Source organism: Sceloporus undulatus, chromosome 4 (assembly GCF_019175285.1).
Source record: "Sceloporus undulatus isolate JIND9_A2432 ecotype Alabama chromosome 4, SceUnd_v1.1, whole genome shotgun sequence".
Taxonomy (NCBI): Eukaryota; Metazoa; Chordata; class Lepidosauria; order Squamata; family Phrynosomatidae; genus Sceloporus; species Sceloporus undulatus.
Window position 1 is genome coordinate 106,575,420 of NC_056525.1, and position 23,804 is coordinate 106,599,223.

The window sequence follows — 23,804 nt, forward strand, 5'->3', positions numbered from 1 at the left end:
CTCTTGAAGAAAACTGTTAAAGCATGCTGATTTTTCAATCACATATTTTGGAAATTGACAGCCCTTCAGATCCACAAATTTTTTGTCCACAGATTCAAGTATCCACAGCTTGAAAATATTCCAAAAATATATAAATTCCAAAGATCAAACCTTGCTGTTGCCATTTTATATAAGGAACACCATTTTACTTTGCTATTGTGTTTACTGGGACTTGAGTATCAACGGATTTTGGTAACCAAGGGGGTCCTGGAACCAAACCCCAGTGGATACCAAGGGTCGACTCTACTCTTATAATGTAGCAGTACAAGAAAGAGATGCTAAGATTAGCAGTAGTATATCTTAACAAACGATTCCTTTAGAAGCAAAACAATTTCATTCCGCTATCTGAAAGCAGTTACTGATAGCCATTATCTTGCTCTGCTAGGGAATCTACTTACAACTGCAATTCCAGTGCATTACTTGACCCTAGCAAAAACAACCTCAAGCACTAGTAGCGTCATACTAATAAAGAGAATTTGAACAACCTTATTGGAATCTAAGGCTGGATCGGCACTGCAGAAATAATTAAGTTTGACACTGCTTTAACTGCCATCGGTCAGTGCTATAAAATCTTGGAATTTGTCCTTTGTTGTGTCATCAGTGCTCTCTGACAGAGAAGTCTAAATATCTCCCAAAACTATAGCTCCCAGAATTCCATAGCACTGAGCCACGGCAGTTAAAACAACATCAGACTGTATTATTTCTGCAGTGCAGATGTAGCATTGGACTCTGGTTTATTTAGGATGATGATGGGATTGTTTGGATTTATGATGTCCCTGAAGCTCTTCTTCCTTTATAGGGGGAACAACTACTTCCAGTAGGACATTTTTATGGGAGCCAAGTGCTGGCCAATCCCCAACCCTGTGTGTGTGTGTGAGAGAGAGAGAGTGAGAGAGAGAGAGGGCCAGGGGAAGGGGAAGGGGAAGGGGAAGGGATGTAGAAAGTGTGTTACATAACAGGCTAAAAAATGTCATATTCGCCAAAGAGTTTATATGACCACAATGCATTAAAGGAATGACATTTTTTTCTTTATAGAAAAACAGAGATTTTCATGATAGAGTTAGTACGGGAATCCCAAAACCAAAAAATCAAATCAAATAATTATGATGTAATTAAGAAATTAGAACTAGCACAGAGTTTGTTTTCCTCAGAGAAATTCAGTCTTAATCTTGCATCATGACAATTCCAATTTAAATAAACAGGATTCAGATAGCAAGGTAGAGCACATTAAAATGCAACTGGAGTCTGACATTTAGAGGGGGGAATGGTGCTGAGCAGAGCTCAATATATATAACTTTCTCTGAAGTCATTGGGAATGAAGCCTGAAACCTATTATTAGTAACAGAGTAGAATCATTGAATCTGTGGGATTCATCTGTGTGTGGATCCATTATTGATTCAATTGATGAACTGTAGTTAAGTCTTACCACTGGGATTCAGAGTTAAGTCTTTAGCTATATATAATGAATGCTGCATGATTTATTTCCTTTCAAAGACAAAACAACTTTTGCTATATAAACTCTGTAGAGTGCATCTACAGAGTAGAAATAATGCAGTTTGACACCACATGTACTGCCATGGCTCTATCTTACCGAATCCAGAGATTTGTAGTTTGGTGAGGCACCAGCTGTCTTTAGCAGAGAAGGCCTTGTAAAAGTACAAATCCCAGGATTCCACACAATGTTGCTACAGCACTTAACGTGATGTCAAACTCCATTATTTGTATACTGTAGATGCACTCTAGGTGATCAGAAACTATCTTGGAATACAAATGAGATTTTTAAACTGAAATCCCCCAAAAGGTCTCATACTGAGCTGGATGCATTGGAAAAACAAGAAATTAGGCCTGAGTTCCATCCTAGGTGGCCAGCCAGGTAGCAAACTGTAACATGCACAGCAGTGCTCCTGTTCCTTTAGAAATGTTTCATCCTTTGCCATCAAGCAGTGAGGGAAATGGAGAAAAATACAGCCATTATGTTTGTTGAGTATAGTGAGTGCTTTAAAAGAGTAAGGGCAACTTAGGACAGATATCCCCCCCCCCCCCCCGATGACTTTATCTCTCTGTTTCACCTCTTTCTGACAAGAACCCAATCCTGTTCTTCTCATAAAAATAACTGCAGAATAAACAAACTCTTACATCTTACTGCAGGCAAACAAGCATACTATTTTATTGTTGGCTGGTTAGTGAACACAATTGAAAGTGAAATGCCAATGTCCAAGGGGCAGAGTTGAACTCTAGTCCATAGTACAATGTTCTAATATTTAACTCTTCAAGGGTCATCTCACTATACAGGCTGGTTCCCTCCCACTTCAGGATCACTTAAATAAACAGAGTCAGCATCTAGAATAGATAATGAAGTATCCATCGTCTAAGTCATGAGTGAACAGACTATAGGGGACTCTCAAAAAATGAGGATTTTGTTATGCAGTTGTCCTGCCTTATTAACTGAATTTTAATGAGGATTCTATTCTTAAATTGTTCTTGCTCATGAAACAAGCTGTCATTCTTTAAACACAGTCTGTCATTTTCCTTTAAATCATAAATTAAAAAGACATTTTTTAAAAACAACAACAACAACCTCAGACCAAAGAATCCAGAACTGCGAAAGAGAAGGGGGGGGGGGGGGGCAAGCACAACTCAAGAGGGGAAAATGTTGTCATTAGTTGGAGATAGCAACCTTTGCATGTCTGTACATCCTAACTAGAGAGCCAGCATGGTGCAGAGATTTGAGTGTTGGATTATGACTCTTTTTTCTCTGTCTGTCTGTCTGTCTCTCCTTTCAATTTCACTATGGGTTTGATAATGTAATAAGTAAAGCTGCTTTTATACATTTTGCAAGGAAAGCAAACCAGGTTGCTTTCTCTGCTATACCTCTGAGTGCTTTGGCAGGTGGGCATGGGACTGTGCTGTTCTGCCTTGCCAATTCATTACTCTATGTGACAGCTCGACTATTACCTCCCGCTTTTCCCAGTAGGTTACTAGGTCCAAGACATAAGCATTCACGTTGTTAGAGATTCATTTCTTTTTCTATATTTTTGATAGTGTTCCCTCCCCAAAACACATACACAAGGGATATTATCACACAGGTCTTTTAAACATCAATTAAAATTGGAGAATAGTATTCCTAGAATCATAGAATTGTAGAGTTGGAAGAGACCCTAAGGGCTATCCAGTCCAACCCCCTGCCATGCAGGAAATCACAATCAAAGCATCCCGACAGATGGCCATCCAGACCTCTAAGGAGGGAGATTCCACTACACTCCGAGGAAGGAGTGTGTTCTACTGTTGAACAGCCCTTACTGTCAGGAAGTTCCTCCGAATGTTGAGGCGGAATCTCTTTTCCTGGAGCTTGCATCCATTCCTGTAAATACTTATTCCACAGTGTTGTCTCTGTCTTGTTGCTGTGCCTGTGAAGTTGTTAAAGCATCCCTTTTCATTGATGGGGAAAACCCATCAATAACCTCCCAATTGTGCTGCTTTCCCATTATTCCACAGGTGCAAAAGATTGCTGACATGGCACTTCCAATATTGGCACTCACATGGTGCCAGTGTCTCCTCTTCTCCCCATCCTAAGTACACTTCACTAATCCCAAGCATGCTGTTTTCTGAAGCATAACTCCAGAATTGTATTAAATTGTGTTAAAAATAAACATAAAGGAAAGTCATGCTGGGTAGGGCATAGGGTAGAAAGGCAGGTTTGAGGAAGAGTACAAAAGAGAACACATGGGACCATTAGTGGTAAAAACAATGCCTTCACACCATTGCAGAGAAGTGCAAAAATAAATACTCCTAAATTGGTATGTTTACCTTTTCTTTTACTAATGCAACTGCAGCAAGACCGATGCTCATGTGGCAATATCTTAGACAGATTTCCCCACCTTTTGAGCTACTGAGTTTTTCTGAATTGTTAATCTAATAAAATATCCTTATCAAACAAGAGGATTATTGGTAGGAACCCTATGAGACTTACTAATCATAATTACAAGCAATGGAGCAATAGGACTGTAGTCACAATAAATGTCCCAAATGTTTATGATACAGTGACACAACAACAAAAATCTGAAGGAGAAAATGTTATTACTAGGGAGAGGAAAAATTCTATAGCACAGGATATAATTTATAATTATTTGAAGGATAATCAATTAATCCTTGTGGCAGAGTGTAACGCAGCCAAAGAAATGTTAGACAATGTTCAAAAATCATTTGAATTATGTTTCCTACACCGCAGACATTTTGGATGAGAGAGCTGGTGAAACTGAAATGTGATTGACTCACAAGAACTGTAAGATATATATATATATATATATATATATATATATATATATATTCTGATCACAATCTTTAATACATTAGGAGTTAATAGATTTGATCTTAGTGATGAACAGAAAATGAGATTTCTTACTGGAACTTTGGGAGAACATATTCAGCAGTAGCTGTGCTGGCCATGCAAGAAAAGAAGAAAATACCTGTATGGTATTTTAACATTTTTTGCCCAATGAAGAAGCCAGTGGAGCTTTGAAAGCTTGCATTATATGTTCTGTACATTTTGGCTGGCAAACAAAGGTATCACTTTTTTTGTTGATTTTGGTTTTTATGTTATTTTGGGAGAACAGTTTCATGGTTCAGAAATAATGCACTGAACAAAAGGCTTCAGCGTTTCTCCATATCCAGAATTCAAATAGATCAAAATACTTAGGGCCTGAACAGATAGGCCTAAATAAAGCTGCTTCAGGTCACTTTGGAGGTATGCTGTTTAAATGATGCATGCATCATAAGGGGCCTGAAACTGCACCAAAGCCATGCTCAAGTCCTAAGGTTGTGTCATTTAAACAGCATACCTCCAAAGTGACCCGAAGCAGCTTTATTTAGGCCTGTCTGTTTGGGCCCTTAGTCAGATCCATCAGAGTTCCACTTCTATAACTACAATAGAAAAGGCCATTTTGCCAGAGATTTTGTCTTCCTCTAATGGTAGTTCTCCAAGTGCTCCGTCTATAAAACAAAATGAGCACAACCAGCATGGCTCAACCAATCATAGCAATACCTCTCATAAAAGAGAAAAACATTTAAATTTTAAAGAAAAGAGTTTGATTATGCTCAGATTTTAGTATGTAAAGCTACTTTTATACATTTTACAAATGAGACAAAATAGATTTCCTTCTCTGAAAGATTATTTTTATGTGTGTGTGTGTGTGTGTGTGTGTGTGTCTTTAGGCTTTGACTGGGCCTGTGTCTGGATGTTGTTTAATCTCTGCCTTGTCAAATAATTACTCTGGCTGTGAGATCAGCAATTATCTCTCACATTTCCCAACATGATTTGTCCTGTTCTGGCCACAGGGCTATTTATCAGCAAATAAGTTAATGAAAAAAGTATATATATTTTCTGAAAAGATAGATTCTAGGATACTTTTCCTTCATATGTGAATGGGCATTCAGTATGAAGTCCTTTAAAAAGATTCGCATCTATTCTGCTTGTCAGCCCATTATAATGGTCCTGCTAACTCATTTTTAAGACAACAGTGACATGGGGAGTATTTGTGCTTACAAATAAACTCGAATTTAAATACTAGAGTGTGACAGTACTATTGCTTCAAGAATGGTATCTTTGACTTTAGCAGATTGATTTTTGACTGATATCACTGTGAATGCAACTATGAGAAATTAGTAAGACATTCATTCTTCATTAAAATGGAAAAGGATGTTGTTGGAGTTGAGAATCTCAATGATAGTATCCATTTCACACCTGCTAAGACTCATTGCAAGACAAAATGCACCTTGCTTCAGAAATCTACACATTTGCAAAGTTCTGAAGAAATAAAATACTCAAGAATGTGGAGGCACCACTGTACTTTTACATCTCTTTATATAATTCTCTCATTAAATTTATATTCAATGCTAATGTTTAAAAATGTTTAAAAACTGGGGGGGGGAGAAGGTGAATTCATGACAATTGTGTTAGAAAGATGAGAATGATAGATTTAGAACTTAAGTATAATTAATATACAGTAGATAGCATGTATATGTAATTATAATTAATTATAATTATAAGACACATATAGTATTTAAAAAGTTATGTTGATTTAGGAAAACTTTATGAAAACAGAAATATGGAGTACTTTGAATATAAATTTAATGGGAGTATTATATAAAAAGATGTATACTAGACTAGAAGAGATAAGGAAGTCATTGTCACGATGTCCCTATTTAATGATGATTTTTGTTTTGAACTGTTTTTGAAATTAAGAAAAAAACTATTTTATATTTTATAAAAATGGAAATAGCTAAGATGGATACAATTGAAACATACCACTGATACAATAACAGATGGGATGAGAATGCAAATAGAATTCAGTAAAACCCAACTAAATCAAAATGGAGTTTATACTTAGATAATGCTTTTAGGATTGTACCCTTATTGTTTTAAATTATTCTCATCACCACCCTTCTGCTGTTTTTCTCCAATTTACCTTTAGTTTGGTAATATTATTTATCTGAATACTACTTAATGCTCTGAAATTGTAGGAGAACCTGTTAGTGGTCAAAATGGAATTGCATGTAATGTCTGTAAGAAATCACTAGAAGAATGCCAGGATTGTACTAGTCTGACATCACTTCTCTTAAAATAGAAACTCTTTGTAGGACGTAATCCACTGAAAAATTTATGGCCCAAGCTAGATGGTAAAAGGCAAAGAGGGTGACCAGAATGTCAAGAACACAGTTATATTTCAGATTTCAGTGAGGTAGGAGAGACTGTCAGAAAGATTTAAAGATCCATTCTTACATCTGTTCAACATAAAATTTTGTAAAAGAAAAGTATGGTAAACATTTTTGTAATGATTAGTTACTTTTTCCTGCAATCATTGTAGTGATATGATCAGCATACATCAAGTTCATCTTAATCCTATCCATTCTTTTGTGAAAGGATATGTGCTTTCTGCGGGGCCATTCAGACGAACTTTTACACCAGAGCAGAACTCGGATTAACCACGGGAAGTTCATATTGGCCCCGATCCTTCCACAAGCAAAAACGAGGCTTTCACACCAGTTCAGGGGCAAATGCCCCTTGGCGTGGGTCTTTTAAAAGCGGAGTAAAAGCTGTATCTTTTGGGGAAAATGGGTCTGGCAAATATGAACTTGTCCAACCATGTATGGATGTGAGAGCTGGACAATTAAGGAAATGCACAAAAAGAAAATAAATTAATTTGAGATGTGGTGTTGGAGAAGAGTGCTGAGGATACCATGGACAGCAAAAAGAACAAATAGGTGGGTCCTAGAGCAGATTAAGATGAAATTTACCTGGAGACAAAGATGGCTAAACTGAGGCTGTTGTACTTTGGTCACATCATGAGAACACATGACTCATTAGAAAAGACAATAATGGGAAAAGTGGGAGGAATTAGGAAAAAGGAGATCATTGATATGAATTTGCAGAAACTAGGAAGAGTAGTGGAGGATCGGGAGTCTTGGAGATGTCTCATCCAAGGAGTTGCCATGGGTTGAGATCTACTTGAGGTTGGTTAACAACAACAATCAACAATATTATATGGCTTTAGTGCATGCAGTGTCAGGGCTGAAGCTAGCCTGTGTGGCCCTTTGACTATGGACTTTATCACATGGGAGGAAAGCATCCTCCTCCATTAAATTGTTAATCATGCGATTGGGGGAGGGGAAATTATCATACCCCAGTGTGCTTATCTTGTTCTTGTCCCATCTGTAAACAGTAATGGACCTGTTATTTGGTACTGGAACTAGCATGGGATAAGCTCCCAAGTTCCTGTGTGCCTTTAACCTATGACAAGGTCATGTGAAACTCTTATTGTAATAGCCTATTGGCAGGTTTGTCTTCTTGCTCCCTTTTCCCCCTTGGTTTTAATTCAGATTAGTGCCATCTGGGTTGTTTTAAATCTCCCTAAATATTTGCATGAATCCCTCCAATGACTACCAGTTTGAGCCAGGGCTCATTACAAGCTTTTGGTCCTGGTATTTAAGACTTTGCACTCAGTTAGCATGGTACATACCTAGAAACCTAAGAACTACAGGCCAAGGATTATTGGTGGTTCCACTAATGCATATGGTTCTGTCAAGGCTGCAAGCCTTTCAGGACAATGGCTCCACTTTCTTTGTATCTCCTGCTGGAGGAGGATCTTACCCATTTTCATAAAGGGCTGAAAATTCACTGGATTAAGTGGCCGAGAGTGCCTAAGGCTGTCAAGTTGAGTAGCCACTGGTGGGGTAGTGGGGATTTTACCTGTAGCGTATGATAGTGTTTTTTAAATTGCTTTCTCCTTGATTGTATATATCTGTTGTTCTTCCCTTTGCTGAAAAGGGCTTTATTAATAAATGTTGTTGTTATTGTTATTGTGTCCTTCATTCTCCTCACTCAAATTTAGGTACTCCTAAGTGCAGATGGTATCTCCTTCTGTTCAGGCATTTTACTCGCCAACATAGGAGCAGGGCCATGCCCAACAGCCCTGTCCCAACTATCTCTGCTCCCTGGCATTCACACATGCAATACAAATGACTACTCTGTGTGTGGATGGCAGGGGATGTGGCTGCTTGGTGTATCAATCATTGGGTCATGATTGCACACCAGTCTGTTTTCGCCATGGGATAATAAGCTAGAAGCCTGTCAAATGCAATGCCCGAGAAAGTTACTTTTTTGGATTATAACTTTTAGAATCCTCCTGAAGAGGCTCCTGTCAAAGCTATCTCACAGCTGTTCCCAAAGTTATGGTGATACCCATCATTGATAACTATTTTTTGGCTCAATGCATCTGCTATATTCCTTAGGCAGAGGGACAATGGCCATGTATGTTCCTATTACTGAAGACAGCCATGTCTTCTGTGGAGCCCAGCTAGAGCTGGTAAGACTTTCTTTACCTACAGGCCATTCAGGCCCAGGTGACACTCTATTGTCTATACAAGGGATGGGCAAATTCAGTAGGACTGGGGGCCTATTCTGTCTCTGTGGGAACTATCATGGGACAGATCCCATCCTATTGCTATACTATCAAAATTCAATAAGAATTTTGTGGCAGGAAGCCCTTAAATCAAACAGGAAATTCTTGTTTTAAGGGAGTTTTCCTGGGTAGCTGCTGAATTTCAGCAGCACACCCCAACACTAAGACAAACATTTGCTTGTTTACTGAGATCTGGTCCTGGCAATACAAGGGTTAAATTACTATTTTCCCTCCCCCATCACTTCTTTTATAGCTCTGTCAATAATCTCTTTCATTACAACTTTTGCTGCAACATATGAGGACTAAATCCTACCCCATCTGGAGGATAAAAAACAGACTTCTACATAATTCAGGCAAAGCAACCCCCTCCCATCTGATAATGGCACAAGGCAATAATAATAACAAATCTACTTGACTTTCACAGATTCATGAAGAAACTAAGCAGGATGTGCCTTTTTAATGCTGTATGGTTATGCCAATGTTATAATTTTAAAAAATTACATTTCTTCCTCCCTGATACACATATGCATGCTAAAAAATGATCCACATGCTTCATTCTGCACATGTATGCATGCAATTATCAATGGGATGTGTACACAACAGTGAGCCAGACATGACTGTGGCAATCAATGGAGTAGAAGAATATCACTGCATGAGAAGAGTTTCAAAAACAGGTAAGAAAAAGAGCCTGAGAATTAAAGGCCATGAGACAATTTTCTCAAACTGCAGGAGATGACCTGACCTCATTTGCCATGTTTTCTGTGTACAATGGCTAAAAGACTATCCACCCCCCACCCCATATACACATATTAATCCGTAACACAGCAGATTATGAAAACTGAAATGTTTATGGATTGGTCTCCAGGCTGAGTTGCTGGGACAAGGCTATTGCCCTCAGGTCTTTTCTCCAAGCTTCGCTGGGGCATCTGGATTGCTACTTCAGGAAATACGATGCTGGATTTACTAGGTCATTGGTCTCAGCCAGGACTTGGAAATAACATGTTAAGGGGTGCATCCTCTTGGTTGCATTGTACTCACCTTGAAAAGACCCACTGACTTGCTGAAGGGTGAATGAACATAAATATCATTCTATTGATTTAATGGGCTTGCTCTAGTCAGGACTAACCACTAACTACAATTCAGGCCTGAAAGCAACACTGTTGTTGTTGTTGTTTGTTTATTTATTTATTTAATTTCTATGCCACCTTTCTCCCAGAAGGGACCCAAGGCAGCTCACAAACAAAATCATATTAAAAACTTATTACAATTAAAACGTCACATAAAACAATATAAAATTGTAAACATTAAAACCACAATAAAAACACGATACCCACCCCTTATAATAAATGCCCCATATAAAAAGCCATTCCATGATCACACATTTGTTGTTGTGTGGCTTCAAGTCATTTCCAGCTTATGGCAATTCTAAGGAGAACCTGGATTTTGGGGAGGTGAGACTGTGCGACTTGCCCCCAAGGTCGCTTGTAACATTTTCAAGTAAGAGCATTATTTTTAGCCATTTGGATGAGAATAACATTGGCAGTAACAAATTAATAATATATTTATTTTAAAGTTCAACAAGTCACATGTTGCTTTTTAAAGTAACATTTCCAAACTTGGCTCTGATCTGACTGGGCCTTCTTGTGTTCTTCCACCGAAACTTCTTTACCCCAGAGAATTAGAAACCCTGTCTTTTCTGCTATGTATTGCCCTTACCTAACTCAGGCTTCATCTGCAGTGCAGAAATAATGCAGTTTGACACCACTTTAACTGCCATTATTCCATGCTATGGAATCCTAGGATTTGTGGCACCAGAACTCTCTGGCAAAGATGGCTAAAGAGCTCACAAACTACAAATCCCAGAATTCCATAGCACTGAGCAATGGCAGTTAAAGCGGTGTCAAACTGCATTATTTCTGCAGTGCAGGTGCAGTCTCAGTTCTAGCTGCCTTGATTACAGCTGTTATGATGGCAGGACTTAAGCTGAGTTTGAAAATGAGATGGGAAGAAGCTTCCTTTCTTTTACATCAAGGCGGGAGGTCAACTAACATTATTCGCAGTTAGAGGTTCTGTAAAGAACATGACTGCTCAGAGGTTCTGATCAGGAGATGAGTATCAGTTGGCAACTCTTGAGAAAAAAATCATGGTTGTTCACTGGTGAGATAGTGTTCAGAGCTGAGCAACGGAAAAAGCTCAGTCTGAAAGAAAGTGTGGGGATTGGAATTGTTTGCTGAGTGGGACAAGAAGCTATGCTGTGAAGTGGTAGTGAAGCTTCAAGTGGGCAGCAGAGGCTCACATCAGAATGTTTAAGGCAGATTCTGACTAGGTAGAGTTTAGCAAATAGTCCCTAAATCAGAATTAACCTTACAGTCAAAAGCAATTGAGCAAGTTGGAATCTGAGGAAGACTGGTGTACAGCATCCTAAGAGAGATGGGTTGCTGTTGTCAGTCAGCCAGTCAGTCAATCATTTATTATATTTGACTGAAAGCTACGTACTATAAATCCAAAGAACCAATAAAATCCAGTAAAAGAATACAAACATACATGTGCTATAGAGTTCAGGGGAATCTTGTGTGAGGAGAAAAGCTATGAATAGCTTATTTAGTTAATTAGTTGGTGACTAAATTAGAAATAGTAACCAAGGATATTTACATTTGGGTACATTTAAACAGTCCTACTTAATCAAATAATGATAATTTAATTCTTTTAAAATGTTTCCCACAATGAACACCTCTCTGCTTTCTTCATCTTGGTGTCTAGTGGTGGTATCGGTTCCATGGATGTGACTAATCCATGCCACAGGGATCATGGTACCAGTTTTCTAAAAGGTTCAGGCTGTGTGTGTGATTTTTGTGTGATTGCGTTTAAAATGTTATAGGCAAGCTGGCCGCCATTCACAGACACATGGGCCTGTTTTTTTGTGGGAATATAGGTGGGATTGTTAAAATACATTTCTAATTTGTATGGAAAATGTTCAGATGTGTCAATGGTTAACTAAGGTTTAAAATGGTTCCTGTTGCAGGCCAGAAAGCCTAGGCCTGGAAGAGCAAGTCTTCAAGGACATGTGCTGAGACATAATATCAACAAATGTGTTATTGTTATGCTCCTGTGTAGCATGGTGACTTCATGGGAAAGAGGTGTGTCCACTTGGTGGGAAAGTTGATCTTGTGAGAGAACAAAGACTGATGTCACATTCAAGCTTTTAGCATGGACTCTGAAAGAGTATAGATGTATAGTAGCCTGCTGTAAAGTGTAAATAGCAACAAAGTTAATAAACCCTCATTTGAGTGAAACTCTGTGTGGAAGTTACTTTGATCCTGAGTAGCTGAGAAGACTGCATCTGTTCCAGTTGATGCCAGTCCAGAACCACCGGTAACAAGAGACATCAACCATCACAAAGATCTTTTTCTCTAACAGGGATAGTCTGTGGATTTTCACACTTGTTACCACACAGTATCAGTGAACACACCACTACCAATGTTCTTTAGTTCTGTAAATATGACTTAAGATGGGGTGAGAAATACGTGGCCTTCTGGATGTTACTGAACTGCAACTCTCCTCAGTTGCAGTGCCAACAGCACTGGAGTTCAACAACATCTAAGTAGCCCCATTTTCACCATCCCTCTCTTAAATCATATTCAAGTGACAACAGGCACTCCATAAACCTCTGAGAGTTTCTGAGGCAAAGCTATAAAATCATTGACTCCAATATAACATGGGCTAGCTATATTCAAGCCATTACCTTCAGTGAGAACCTATTAATGCTGGTTTGGATGTAACATCTCCAAGACAAAAGAGTGATGGCAGCAGGGCTTAACTTGATTTTGGCCTAAGCCCTACACATTTTTTCTTCCTAGGACCAGATATGGACATTGTGAAGGGAGGCATGGACATACTTGTGTGAGAAACAGTCTCTGTTGTGAGATGCTTTCCTAGATGCCTGCTTTTTTTTCACACATTGCTACTTTTGCTGTCCAGGAATATACTGAAAATTTGCCAGCACTACACCTTAATATAATGCACAGCCTGGCAGTGCTTCTTAAGCACTATTGTAATGACAAATACAGTTTGGCTATGCTGCCCAAGCTTCAGACATCCTACTCTGAGGCAATGTTTTCATATTGCTGTTTGCTGAGGAAAGGGGTTCTGACGCATTTTTTATGGGACATCTCATTGTGTTGGTCTAGAATACACTGACTAGAGCAAAGTGGGAGAACCTTCTGGATCAAATTTGGGCAACTGTGATGGGTCATGAGATCAATTTCTTCTTTCCAGGACACATTGGGAGTGGCACACATATGTCTAAAAATAAAAATATGGAAGCCATTGAAAATCCATTTCTGCTGTTGAAAAGAGGGCCATTTTGATGTTAAATGAGGCTGGGTACCTCCTTCTCATCGTGAAGTAGTGGCTTGGGTATTGGACTATGACCCTGGAGTCCAGGGCTCAATTCCCTTCTTGGCCATGAAACTACTGGGATACCTGGAGCAAGTGCCTCAGGGGAAGTCAATGGCAAACCTCCTCTGAACAAATCTTGACGAGAAAACTCCATGAAAGCCTTAGGCCATAAGTCAGAACTGACTTGAAGGCACACAGCAACAACAACAAACCTCCGTCTCTAGATAGTAAAGTCCCACTCCTGACTGTTATTATTTTTAAGACACTTGAGTATCTTCAAGAGTGAGGATACAGTGGAGTTCATCACTATGAGTCTGGGCTAGGCCTACCCTTTGCCAGAGTGAGATGGCTGACACAAGGAGAAGGAGCTGCATGGAATAAATTGGCACTGCACAGAAAGAAGTCCTTTAAAGTTTTCTGTCTTTATGTGACAAAAATACCTTGACAAGCTTTAGGTGATTTTCTCCTTGACATGAATAGGTGACAGGGGCCAGTCCCAGTTGCCTTAGGCAATCTCGCAAGTGGTTTTACAGAGGCTTGTTTTCAAAGAACTCCCAAGCTCATGGGAATACCCTTTGAAAGCCAACAACCTGGGGAAATACTAAAGCAATAGAAGGCATATTCCAACATCTAGACAACAGAGACTTCCCCAGTTCTGAAAAACTGTTTCACACACCACCATGTTTTCAGGCAGCCATTTTAATTTTTTTTTAAAGACTTGCCACAAATTAGGCAGTCCTTAGGCTGGTTGTATTTTGGATGTACCTATAGGAGTGCTTTCTTCACAGGGTTTGAAATGTAGCAGCTGCAGAATATCAGCTGTAAGAAAAGGCTGATGGGCTGAATCCATTCACAGTTGAATTCATGTCTTGAAGATGTCTGTTTGTGTATTAACTTTGCACGCATCCCAGCTGTAAACTCTGCACAGAATCTAAAGGATTGTTTCTTCCTATTTATGCTGTCCATTATCTATGAATATACACTGTGTTGTTCTTTAAGCACATCTCTGCCTTCCTATTAGAATTTGTTCAGCCCTGCTGTCAGGCCTATGTAGGTGGTAACAATGGATAATTATGTTAGCAAGTCCTCTAACATTTAATTTCCCTTTCGTAGAACAACCTCAACGCTGAAGCCTTAAATAGAACTGGGATGGAGTTCACTCACAAAGTTGCACAGCTTGGAAGTTTTGTTGTTACATTACAGTGGCTAAGGTGGCCATGGGAAATCTTGTAGTCCCAAAAAAGTAACATTTCTAAGTTCTGAAAATATGTCACAAACCAGTTCCTGGGGTGTTCGTTATTTCTATGTATTAAATCGAAGGAATAGCTGATCAAGTACACAGATCATTGCCCTCACTCTGCTTGGGCTTCAAAAGTCATCAAGTAATCAAATTGCATGGGTTATGGTGAATGAGATTACCTAAATACCCGAAAGCCACCAGGTCCCATCTGATCTTGGAAGCTAAGCAGGGTCAGCTCTGGTTAGTACTTGGATGGGAGACCACCAATGAATACCAGGTACTCTGGGCTATATTTCAGAGGAAGGAACTGGCACTGTATTTCTCCTTGTAAAAAGATCTCCAGTACATAGGCAGACTTATCCTTTTCTTATGCTTGAAATCACATTATATTTTCCTAAATTGATTTCATATTTCTGCCAAAAAGTTCTTTGCTTGCCCTGACCAATTACAAATCTTTATCAGATACTTAAATATCTTGTGTTTGCTACAGTTGATTTTTATTATATGTTTACTGCCAAGGAAATGAAGAGAGATGCTTGTACAATTTTCCCTCAAGTGCCAAAATGACTTGTGGCCTTGTGGCCCCATTATTGTTGAGGCGTGAGGTTGGGGAAACCATTTGTTGCACCATCTAGGGAAGCAAAATGTCTTGGCCAGACTCTTATCCAAATCTCCTGCTCCACATTTTTAAGAAACACGTGAAGAAAGGGGGGAAAAAAGATCGCCATGCTTTTCTCCACCCAGTACTGCCCCTGGCCCTTGGATACCCTCAAATTCAGCATTATAAGCAAGAAGGTATGAATGTCTCCTCCACCAAGTGAGAACCTTGGTTGGCCAGTCTTTCTCATGATTATGGTTGAAATCACTCCAGATATAAATCCTACTTATAGCCCTAATTAGAGAAGACCCACTGAATTAACTGAAACAACACAAGTGTTGTTCAGTAACTGATCCAACAGATCAATTCTAGCTAGAACTACTAACAGAATATTGTGCTAAGAGTGATGAGCGTCTGGAGTACAGTTGGCTTTCTGTATTCACATATTCTTTATCCATGGATTCAACCATCCATGGGTCGAATATATCGAAAACCCCCATAAACTTCAAAAACCAAACCTTGAGTTTTGCCATTTTATACGAGACTTCATTTTACTATGCCATTGTATTTAATAGGACATGGGCATCCACAGATTTTGGTATCCATGAGGCCCCCCCTGAAACCAAACCCCAACAGATACCAAGGACCCACTGTATTTCAAACAGCAATAATGACTACTTTTACTCTATGAAAACCCAAACAAGAAAATCTCTATTAACGGTGATATTTCATTTTCCAATATAACTCAGGAACATGACCCTTCTCAAATATCCCACCTAAAACAACAACAACCTTCTCTGGATACAAGTACGTACATGATTTTGGCTTCTTGTATAGTTTATCCACTTTTGGACTCAAACTCTGTGACCACACACTTATACACATCCTTCAAGACCTCCCACTCTCCAAACTGTTCTAACTAACCGCCTTCTCCTGCTGGCTTCCATGAAATAAGTGCCAGCAGCATGTTTTATACCTATCATTGTGCAGCACAATGAAGTCTGAATATTTGCTTTTCTTGTACACCATTTTGTGAGTTGTTCGTTGGGCGGTAAATGAAGTGATGGTTGTCAAAAACCATTTTAAAGTGATTCCATGCTGGTTCTACCAGTGTACTGGAGACCTCTGCATAACTCAGATCAAACAAAATTGAAAGACCATGCCCCCATGTTGTCTTCCTCTTACCCCAGTAACTTCTAGAGAAACAAAGCAGAACTTGACTTTACTGCACCCTTGAATTTTCCTGCTGCTATTTGCAGAGTCATGGAAACTAGAAGTACAGTGACATCATGTTCTATTTCCTACAAGGGCATCAGGTCACCATGTTCTACCCTGAAGCAATACTGCCTGGCTAAAAGTGCACCTCAGTGTTCTCCTGATCAGCTGGCTTAGCCATCAGCCATGGAAAGGTATTCCAAAAAGTGCAAACAACTGCATACATCTAAGCAAACAAATATGTAGTATTTTAGTATTTTCCTTACCACATTGCAATTTGGAATCTCCACACATTGCACTTTTGGGGCAGTAAAACCAGAAAAATGAAAGGGCCAGTTCTCTACTGCCACAATTACTGAGGCAAGATCAACAAGAATCATAGAATCATAGAATAATAGAGTTGGAAGAAACCACAAGGGCCATCCAGTCCAACCCCCTGCCATGCAGGGACTCTCAATCAAAGCATCCCCAACAGATGGCCATCCAGCCTCTGTTTAAAAACTTCCAAGGAGGAGATTCCAGATCTGAAAATTCACAACATATGCATCCTGTCCTTGGAACCCCTTGGTGGTTAACGCCCACTAGGGCCACATCTACACTGCAGAAATAATGCAATTTGACACTGCTTTAACTGCCATGACTCAATGCTATAGAATCTTGGGATTTGTAAGGAAGTTAGCATTTCTCTGTCAGAGAGCTCTGGTGTCAGAATTCTATAGGATAGAGCCATGACAGTTAAAGTGGTGATGAACTGGATTATTTCTGCAGTGCGAATGCACCCTGAGAAGGCTTTCTTGGTATCTGTTCCCAGACTCTGGGACTTCGTATCAAGGGAGACTAAGCTGACCCCTTCTATGTTGCCCTTCTAGCAACAGGGAAAAGACCCAGTTTATTCACATAGGGTCTTGGCAAATGAAAGGTTGTATGGCATAGCAGTTTGAATACTGGACTACAACTCTGGAGACTAGAAATTGATTCCCCACTCAGCCATGAAACCCACATATGCAAGTCACACTCTCTCTGCCTTAGGAGAAGGCAATGACAAATCTCTCTGAACAAATCATGCCAAGAAAACCCTGTGACAGGGTTGCCATAAGTCAGAAATGACTTGAAAGTTTACAAGACATACATTCAATATTCAGTCAGGCACTTTGAAACCTATATTGTGGATAAGGGCTGGCTATAATCAACTAAACAAATAATCAAATAAAAATTTCAAATAGCATCAAAACCATCTCCCTCAGTTTTGATCACTGTGTGCCAGCTGCCTTTCCTATAACACAGACTTGCCAGGAGTCAACATGGCCCTGTTAAAACTTTCCATCCACTATCGTATTTTTCCTCCAAGAGCTCAAAATTCAATAGGAGCACCAACTTCCAGCTTTCTTTAAAATTCTCTGAACATGTCAGGGCTTCACCAAACTCTTGAGTTTCCTCACTGACATTTGTGGAGTCAGAGAAACTCAAAGTACAGTGACCAAGGATATTAGATAATATTAGATAACAGTTAATAGAGAACTGTTATTTCAGCTCTTATTATTTTGCTCAGGAGAATAAGGAGAAGATTTAGAAATTTTATTCTTTTAATTGAAACATTTCTGAGATGCAATAACTCCCACATTCAATGCGGTCCAAAGTCTTTTTGCTGTCTGAAGCAAAAGGCAAGATGATGCTCCCTCCTCCATTCCCAATGAGAAGCTTATTAGATTGCTCATTATTCTGCAATGGAATAGCATCCTTCATCCAGGCTGAAGGCAGCAGGATAGAGTTTTTATATGATGAAGTTAGAGTGTGTGTCACACACAACTGTTCCCTCCAAAGGTGGGTGGGGAATGCCTTGGCCAGAAAGCTCAGAAAGTCTTGGGACTGCTACCATCACCATTCACCATTTGTCACCACAGACAGTTGTCTTCCTGGTTAATCACAGAATCATAGAGTTGGAAAAGACCGCAAGGGCCATCCAGTCCAACCCCCTGCCATGCAGGAAATCTAAATCAAAGCATCCCCGACAGATGGCCATCCAGCCTCTGTTTAAAGATCTCTAAGGAAGGAGACTCCACTACACTCCAAGGGAGTTTGTTCCACTGTAAAACAGCCCTTACTGTCAGGAAGTTCCTCCTAATCAGGGGTAGGCAACCTGTGGCCCGCGGACTGGATGCGGCCCAGCGAGACCTTGGGACTGGCCCCAGCTCGGTCCTGCCGCCGATTGCGGCCGGGGCCTTTGGCCTCTCGCGCACAGGGGCAAGGGGGGCAATTGTCTATAGACGCCTCAGAAACATGCATTTATATTAACATTTTTTTTAAATCAGCAAAAAAAATTTTTTAAAAAAAGTGTCCACCATTTGAAAATGTTGTCCTACATTTGTCCCAGTTTATTTATTTATTGAAATTCTTTTAAAATTATTTAATTATTTATTTTTTGGCTTCGCCCCCCCCAGTTGTCTGAGGGACAGCAACCCGGCCCCCAGCTCAAAAAGGTTGCCTACCCCTGCTCCTAATGTTGAAGTGGAATCTCTTTTCCTGGAGCTTGCATCCACTGCTCCTGGTCCTAGTCTCTGGAGCAGCAGAAAACAAGCTTACTTCCTCCTCAATATGACATCCCTTCAAGTATTTAAACAGGGCTATCATGTCACCTCTTAACCTTCTCTTCTCCAGACTAAACATACCCAGCTCCCTGAGTCTTTCCTCATAGGGCATGGTTTCCAGACCCTTCACCATCTTAGTTGCCCTCCTTTGGACATGCTCCAGTTTCTCAACATCCTTTTTAAATTGTGGTGCCCAGAACTGGAGACAATATTCCAGGTGGGGTCTGACCAGAGTAGAATAGAGTGGCTCTATTACTTCCCTTGATCTAGACACTATACTTCTATTGATGCAGCCCAAAATTTCATTGGCCTTGTTAGCTGCCGCATCACACTGTTGACTCATATTCAATTTGTGATCTACTTGGACTCCCAAATCCCTTTCACATGTATGGTTGGACTTGTCTGTTCAGAACTTGGGAAATCTCCTGAATGTCTGTCTGTCTGCTTCAGTATACACTTGGGACATTCTTTTGTTACTAAGGAGTCACTGTTGTGACTTGTCTGAGTGATCAGAAAAAAAGTTTCCAAAAGTGGTGGCCAATGGCTTTCATGTCAATGAGGTGGAAACCCTAGGTCTCATTTGAAACCATAAAGGAGCTATCTAAGGTATCGACATTTACTTCCCCTTCCTCATGGATTACCGTATATACTTGACTACAAGTTAACTTCATGTATAAGTCAAGGGCAGGTTTGGGGGCCAAAATTATGAATTTTGATATGACCTGTTGATAAGTCAAGAGGAGAAACTTTAGGACATGTAACAAAGCCAACTTTCTTGGAGAAAAGCAAAGGAAAACAATGCCAAAGAACTTAACAAAATTTCAGCAGGTCCAACTGTTTGTGTTTATACTAAAGGCAGGGTGGATGAGAGAACAGAGAGGGAGTCAGTGTTTCCAGGATAGATTACGTTCTTGCCTTTCACCAGGGGATGTTTCCTTTTCTGATAAGAGTTAAAGTACTGTATTTACATTAACTTGTAGATAAGTCAACTCAAGTCTTTGGGGTCAATTTTTTTGACTAAAATTTCTAGATTTATACAGTAGGTATCTTCAAAATTCACACTAAAGCCTGGAATGGTTCACTATCGAACAGAAGCCATCAGCTACCACTGTTCCAAAGACATTTTTTCACCTGCATCACCTTTCAGCCTCTCTGCATCCTTCCTTCTTTAGTATCGTGGTCACTACTGTTCTTGTTATTGTTGCGTGCCTTCAAGTCATTTCCAACTTATGGAGACCCTAAAGTGACCCTATCATGGGGTTTTCATTACAAGATTTGTTCAGAGAAGGTTTGTCATTGCCTTCCCCTGAAGCTGAGAGCATATGACTTGCCCAAGATCATCCAGTGGGTTTCCATGACAGAGCAGGAAACTGAACCCAGCTCTCCAGCATTGCAGTCCAATGCTCAAATCACTCCACTCTGCTGGCTGTCTTTGTCCTTACTTGAAATTAACAGTCAGTCACCGTTTTCCAACGTGGCACAAACCAGATGTGGTGACATACAACACCCTACAATCCCCCAGATCCAAATAAGCCATTGTTCATCCTGGATGGAGATGGCTGGAGGTTGGGAAAGGCTGAGCCATATGATCATTGCAACCACAGGTAGTCAGTGGGATGTCAGGTTTCAGTCTGAACTTTTAAAAAGCTATTCCATCTCCAAATTATGTCCAGCACTTTACATTTTGGATGAAATCCAAAAGTTGATTCACTGTCCCACTGACATGGATCACACCAGCTGCCATTGATTCTAGCTGTCACATAGTAGCCAGAGGGCTGTGAAACATCTGTTGGCCACCATAGACAGGGCAGTGCTGGCATGTCAATACAGAATGCATCTATACTGATTAAAAAGACCAGAAAGTCCAGGATTTTGTTCCTGTTCCTTTTGATTTTGGCTCCAAAACACACTGCAGAAATAATCCATTTTGAGACAACTTTAACTGCCCTGGTTCAGTGCTAGGGAATCCTAGGAACTGTAGTTTATTGTGGCACTAAAGCTCTCTGAGAGAGAAAGCTAAATGTCTCTTACAAACCTACATTCCCCAGAATTCTCTAGCACTGAGCCAGAGCAGCTAAAGTGGTCTCAAACTGGATTATTTCTGCAGTGAGTTATGGATTTTGTTTTGGAGCACCATTCATTTTTGATTTATCCTAGGATATTTTCTGTCACCTCAAGTATGTTCAGAAACTTTTTGTACCAGCTCCCCAGGTTGCTTGGTTTTTAGAAACACAGAATCACAGAATTGTAGAGTTGGAAGAGGCCTCAAGGGCCATCCAATCCAACTCACTGCCATGCAGGAAATCACAATCAAAGCATCCCGACAGATGGTCTGCATTTAAAAGGTCTTCCTAATGTTCAAGTGGTATCTCTTTTCCTGCAGTTTGAATCTGTTGCTCCGGGTCCTATTCTCGGCAGCTGCAGAAACAAACTTGCTCCATCTCTGACATCTTTTCCAATATTTAAACATCCTTTCCAATATTTCACCTGGTATAAAATCTAGTATACAATCGGAAAGAACGGGAACAAAATCTTAGACTTTTCAATTGGCCTGGATGCACCCCGTGGGAGATATGATGGAATAGGATGAGCTCAGGTCCTGGAAAAAGTCTATAACTCCCAGATTCTGTGAGCTGTAGTCCGAAAAGCTTCCTTTCCCATGCTCTGCATGAGCGTATTATTCTCCTGGGTTGTCCTGTGAATCACCCTTAGTGCCAAACAGGGTCAGTCACTCCAACACTTCTTTCCTCCTGGGCCCTGCTCACTTACTGAGCTGTCAACAAACAGAGGGATCTGAGATCCCTTTTCACTCCTCAGCTGTGAAGAAACACCATCGCAAGCGCCTCTGCATCGTTGTGTTGCCAGAAGGAGCCACTTGCGGAATAGGGACAACCCAGAGAAGGCATAACAGTTCTTCTGCCTTGAAGGGGAGAGACAACCCAGGCTTGCAGACAACCTCTTTGCTTTTATGCAGCACAGGCTTGGACCACCATTGGAAGCAGCAACAACCATCTACAAACTCCCTTAGATTACCTGGGCATTGGCCACATCTGTGTAGCTCCTAACAACCTTACACTGGTTGTTTGGGCAACCAACAACCCCCCTCCGATCCATTTGACACCCCCCACACCATCTTAATGTACCACACTTTTCATTTTCTTAGCTTGTAATGCAAGGCGAGGACATTTTGCACACAGGAACCCCCCCCCCCCCTTTTCTCTGCCAAGGATTTGGGCTGATCCTGAGCATGTGAGATGATGATCTCATGAAGCTTCCCCCTGCATTTGCAAAAACCCCTTTATGTATATGTTGGAAGGATGATGCCCTTTCCCCTCCCCACGACCAACTCCAACTCCCAGAATTCCATAGCATGGCGTCAGTAAAGAGTGAAAGCACTGCCAAAGCGGGTTCTGTCTCCAATCTGGATGCAGTAGTGTGTCCCCTTGACTCACCTCCACGAAGTAGAAGCAGGGCAGGAGGGTGAGGCTCTCCTTGGGGGCGGCTTTGCTCCGGGGCCTCTCCTTGGCGGCCATGGCGGAGGCGGAGGCCGGAAGCAGGCGCGGGGCCGGGGCCAGAGGCAGAGGCGATGGAGAGGGAGCGGGGATGGCGTTGGGCGTCGTGGCCGCAGCGCTGCCAGGCAGGCGCCCTCCCCGTCCGGCGGTGGCCAGCCAGTGGTGGCGGGGGTTGCCTCCCTCGCAGCCGGCGCTGGCGGCGGGCTCCCTGTGTTGGAGGAGGGGGCAGCCCAGGGGATCTGGGTTCGGGGGCGGGGGCAGCAGGAGCACGAAGCCCCCAGGGGGACCCCCTGGCTGCCTGCCCGCTCCCTGGGCCAGGAGCCCCTGATACTGATGCTGCTGCTGCTGCAGCTGCTCCTTCTCCAAGGCGGCGGCGGCGATCAGGGCCTCCTCGGTGGCTCCGGCCAAGAGGGCCCCCGCCGCCCTGCCCCTGGGGGCGCCCCCCGGCGAGGCTCGGGCCAGGCGGCTCCGTCGGGCCAGATGCATAGGGCTGGCGTCAAGGACCCCCCAGCCCCATCAGCCCCCCCCCCCGCCCCCAGGGCCCCCCCCCCCCCCCCCCCCCCCCCCCCCCCCGAGAGCAAGGCCTTCCTCCTCCTCCTCCTCCTCCTCTTCTTCTTCTTTGGGGAGCAGAGCAGGGGAAGGGCCCCCAGGGAAGGAAAAGAGGCAGCCAGGCGGGAGCAGACAGCGATGGCCACCGAGAAGGAAGAGGAGGGTCTCCGGGCTTCACACGTTACGCGCGATCTTACGCCTTCCCTCCGCCTCGCCAGGCCAGACCCACGGGATGGAGGACACTCGCAGGGGGTGGAGGACACCACCAAAGACAAGCCCCTCTATCTATCTATCTATCTATCTATCTATCTATCTATCTATCTATCTATCTATCTATCTATCTATCTATCTATCATCTATCTATCATCTATCTATCCATCCATCTAATGTGTGTGTGTGGATATATGTATATGTGTGTATGTATATATACACGTGTGTGCAAATGTATATACATGTATGTATATGTGTATGTATATATGTGTATATATGTGTGTGTGCATCTCTCTCTCTCTCTCTCTCTGTGTGTGTGTGTGTGTGTATAGGTATACACACACACAGACACACACACATACTCCTATAGAAGTAAATTCCTGCTTCTGGGCCATGCCCAACATGGGGGACATTTGGGCATTCCTCCTGGACAGAACAAGGTGGAAATGGAGGACAGGTCCTGGAAAAGGAGGAGGTCTGGTGGTCACCCAGCAAAATGTG

General features: G+C 41.5%; 1 protein-coding gene across 1 annotated transcript in view; it reads right to left on the bottom strand.

The window, feature by feature from the left end:
* PLPPR4 (phospholipid phosphatase related 4) overlaps nucleotides 1–23,030 on the bottom strand; it is a 61,926-nt gene extending 38,896 nt beyond the window's left edge. Inside the window, exon 1 of the mRNA XM_042464333.1 lies at nucleotides 22,485–23,030. Coding sequence (XP_042320267.1) covers nucleotides 22,485–23,030 — 546 coding nt within the window. The remainder of the gene's footprint in view (nucleotides 1–22,484) is intronic.
* Between the last annotated feature and the right edge of the window lie 774 nt (nucleotides 23,031–23,804).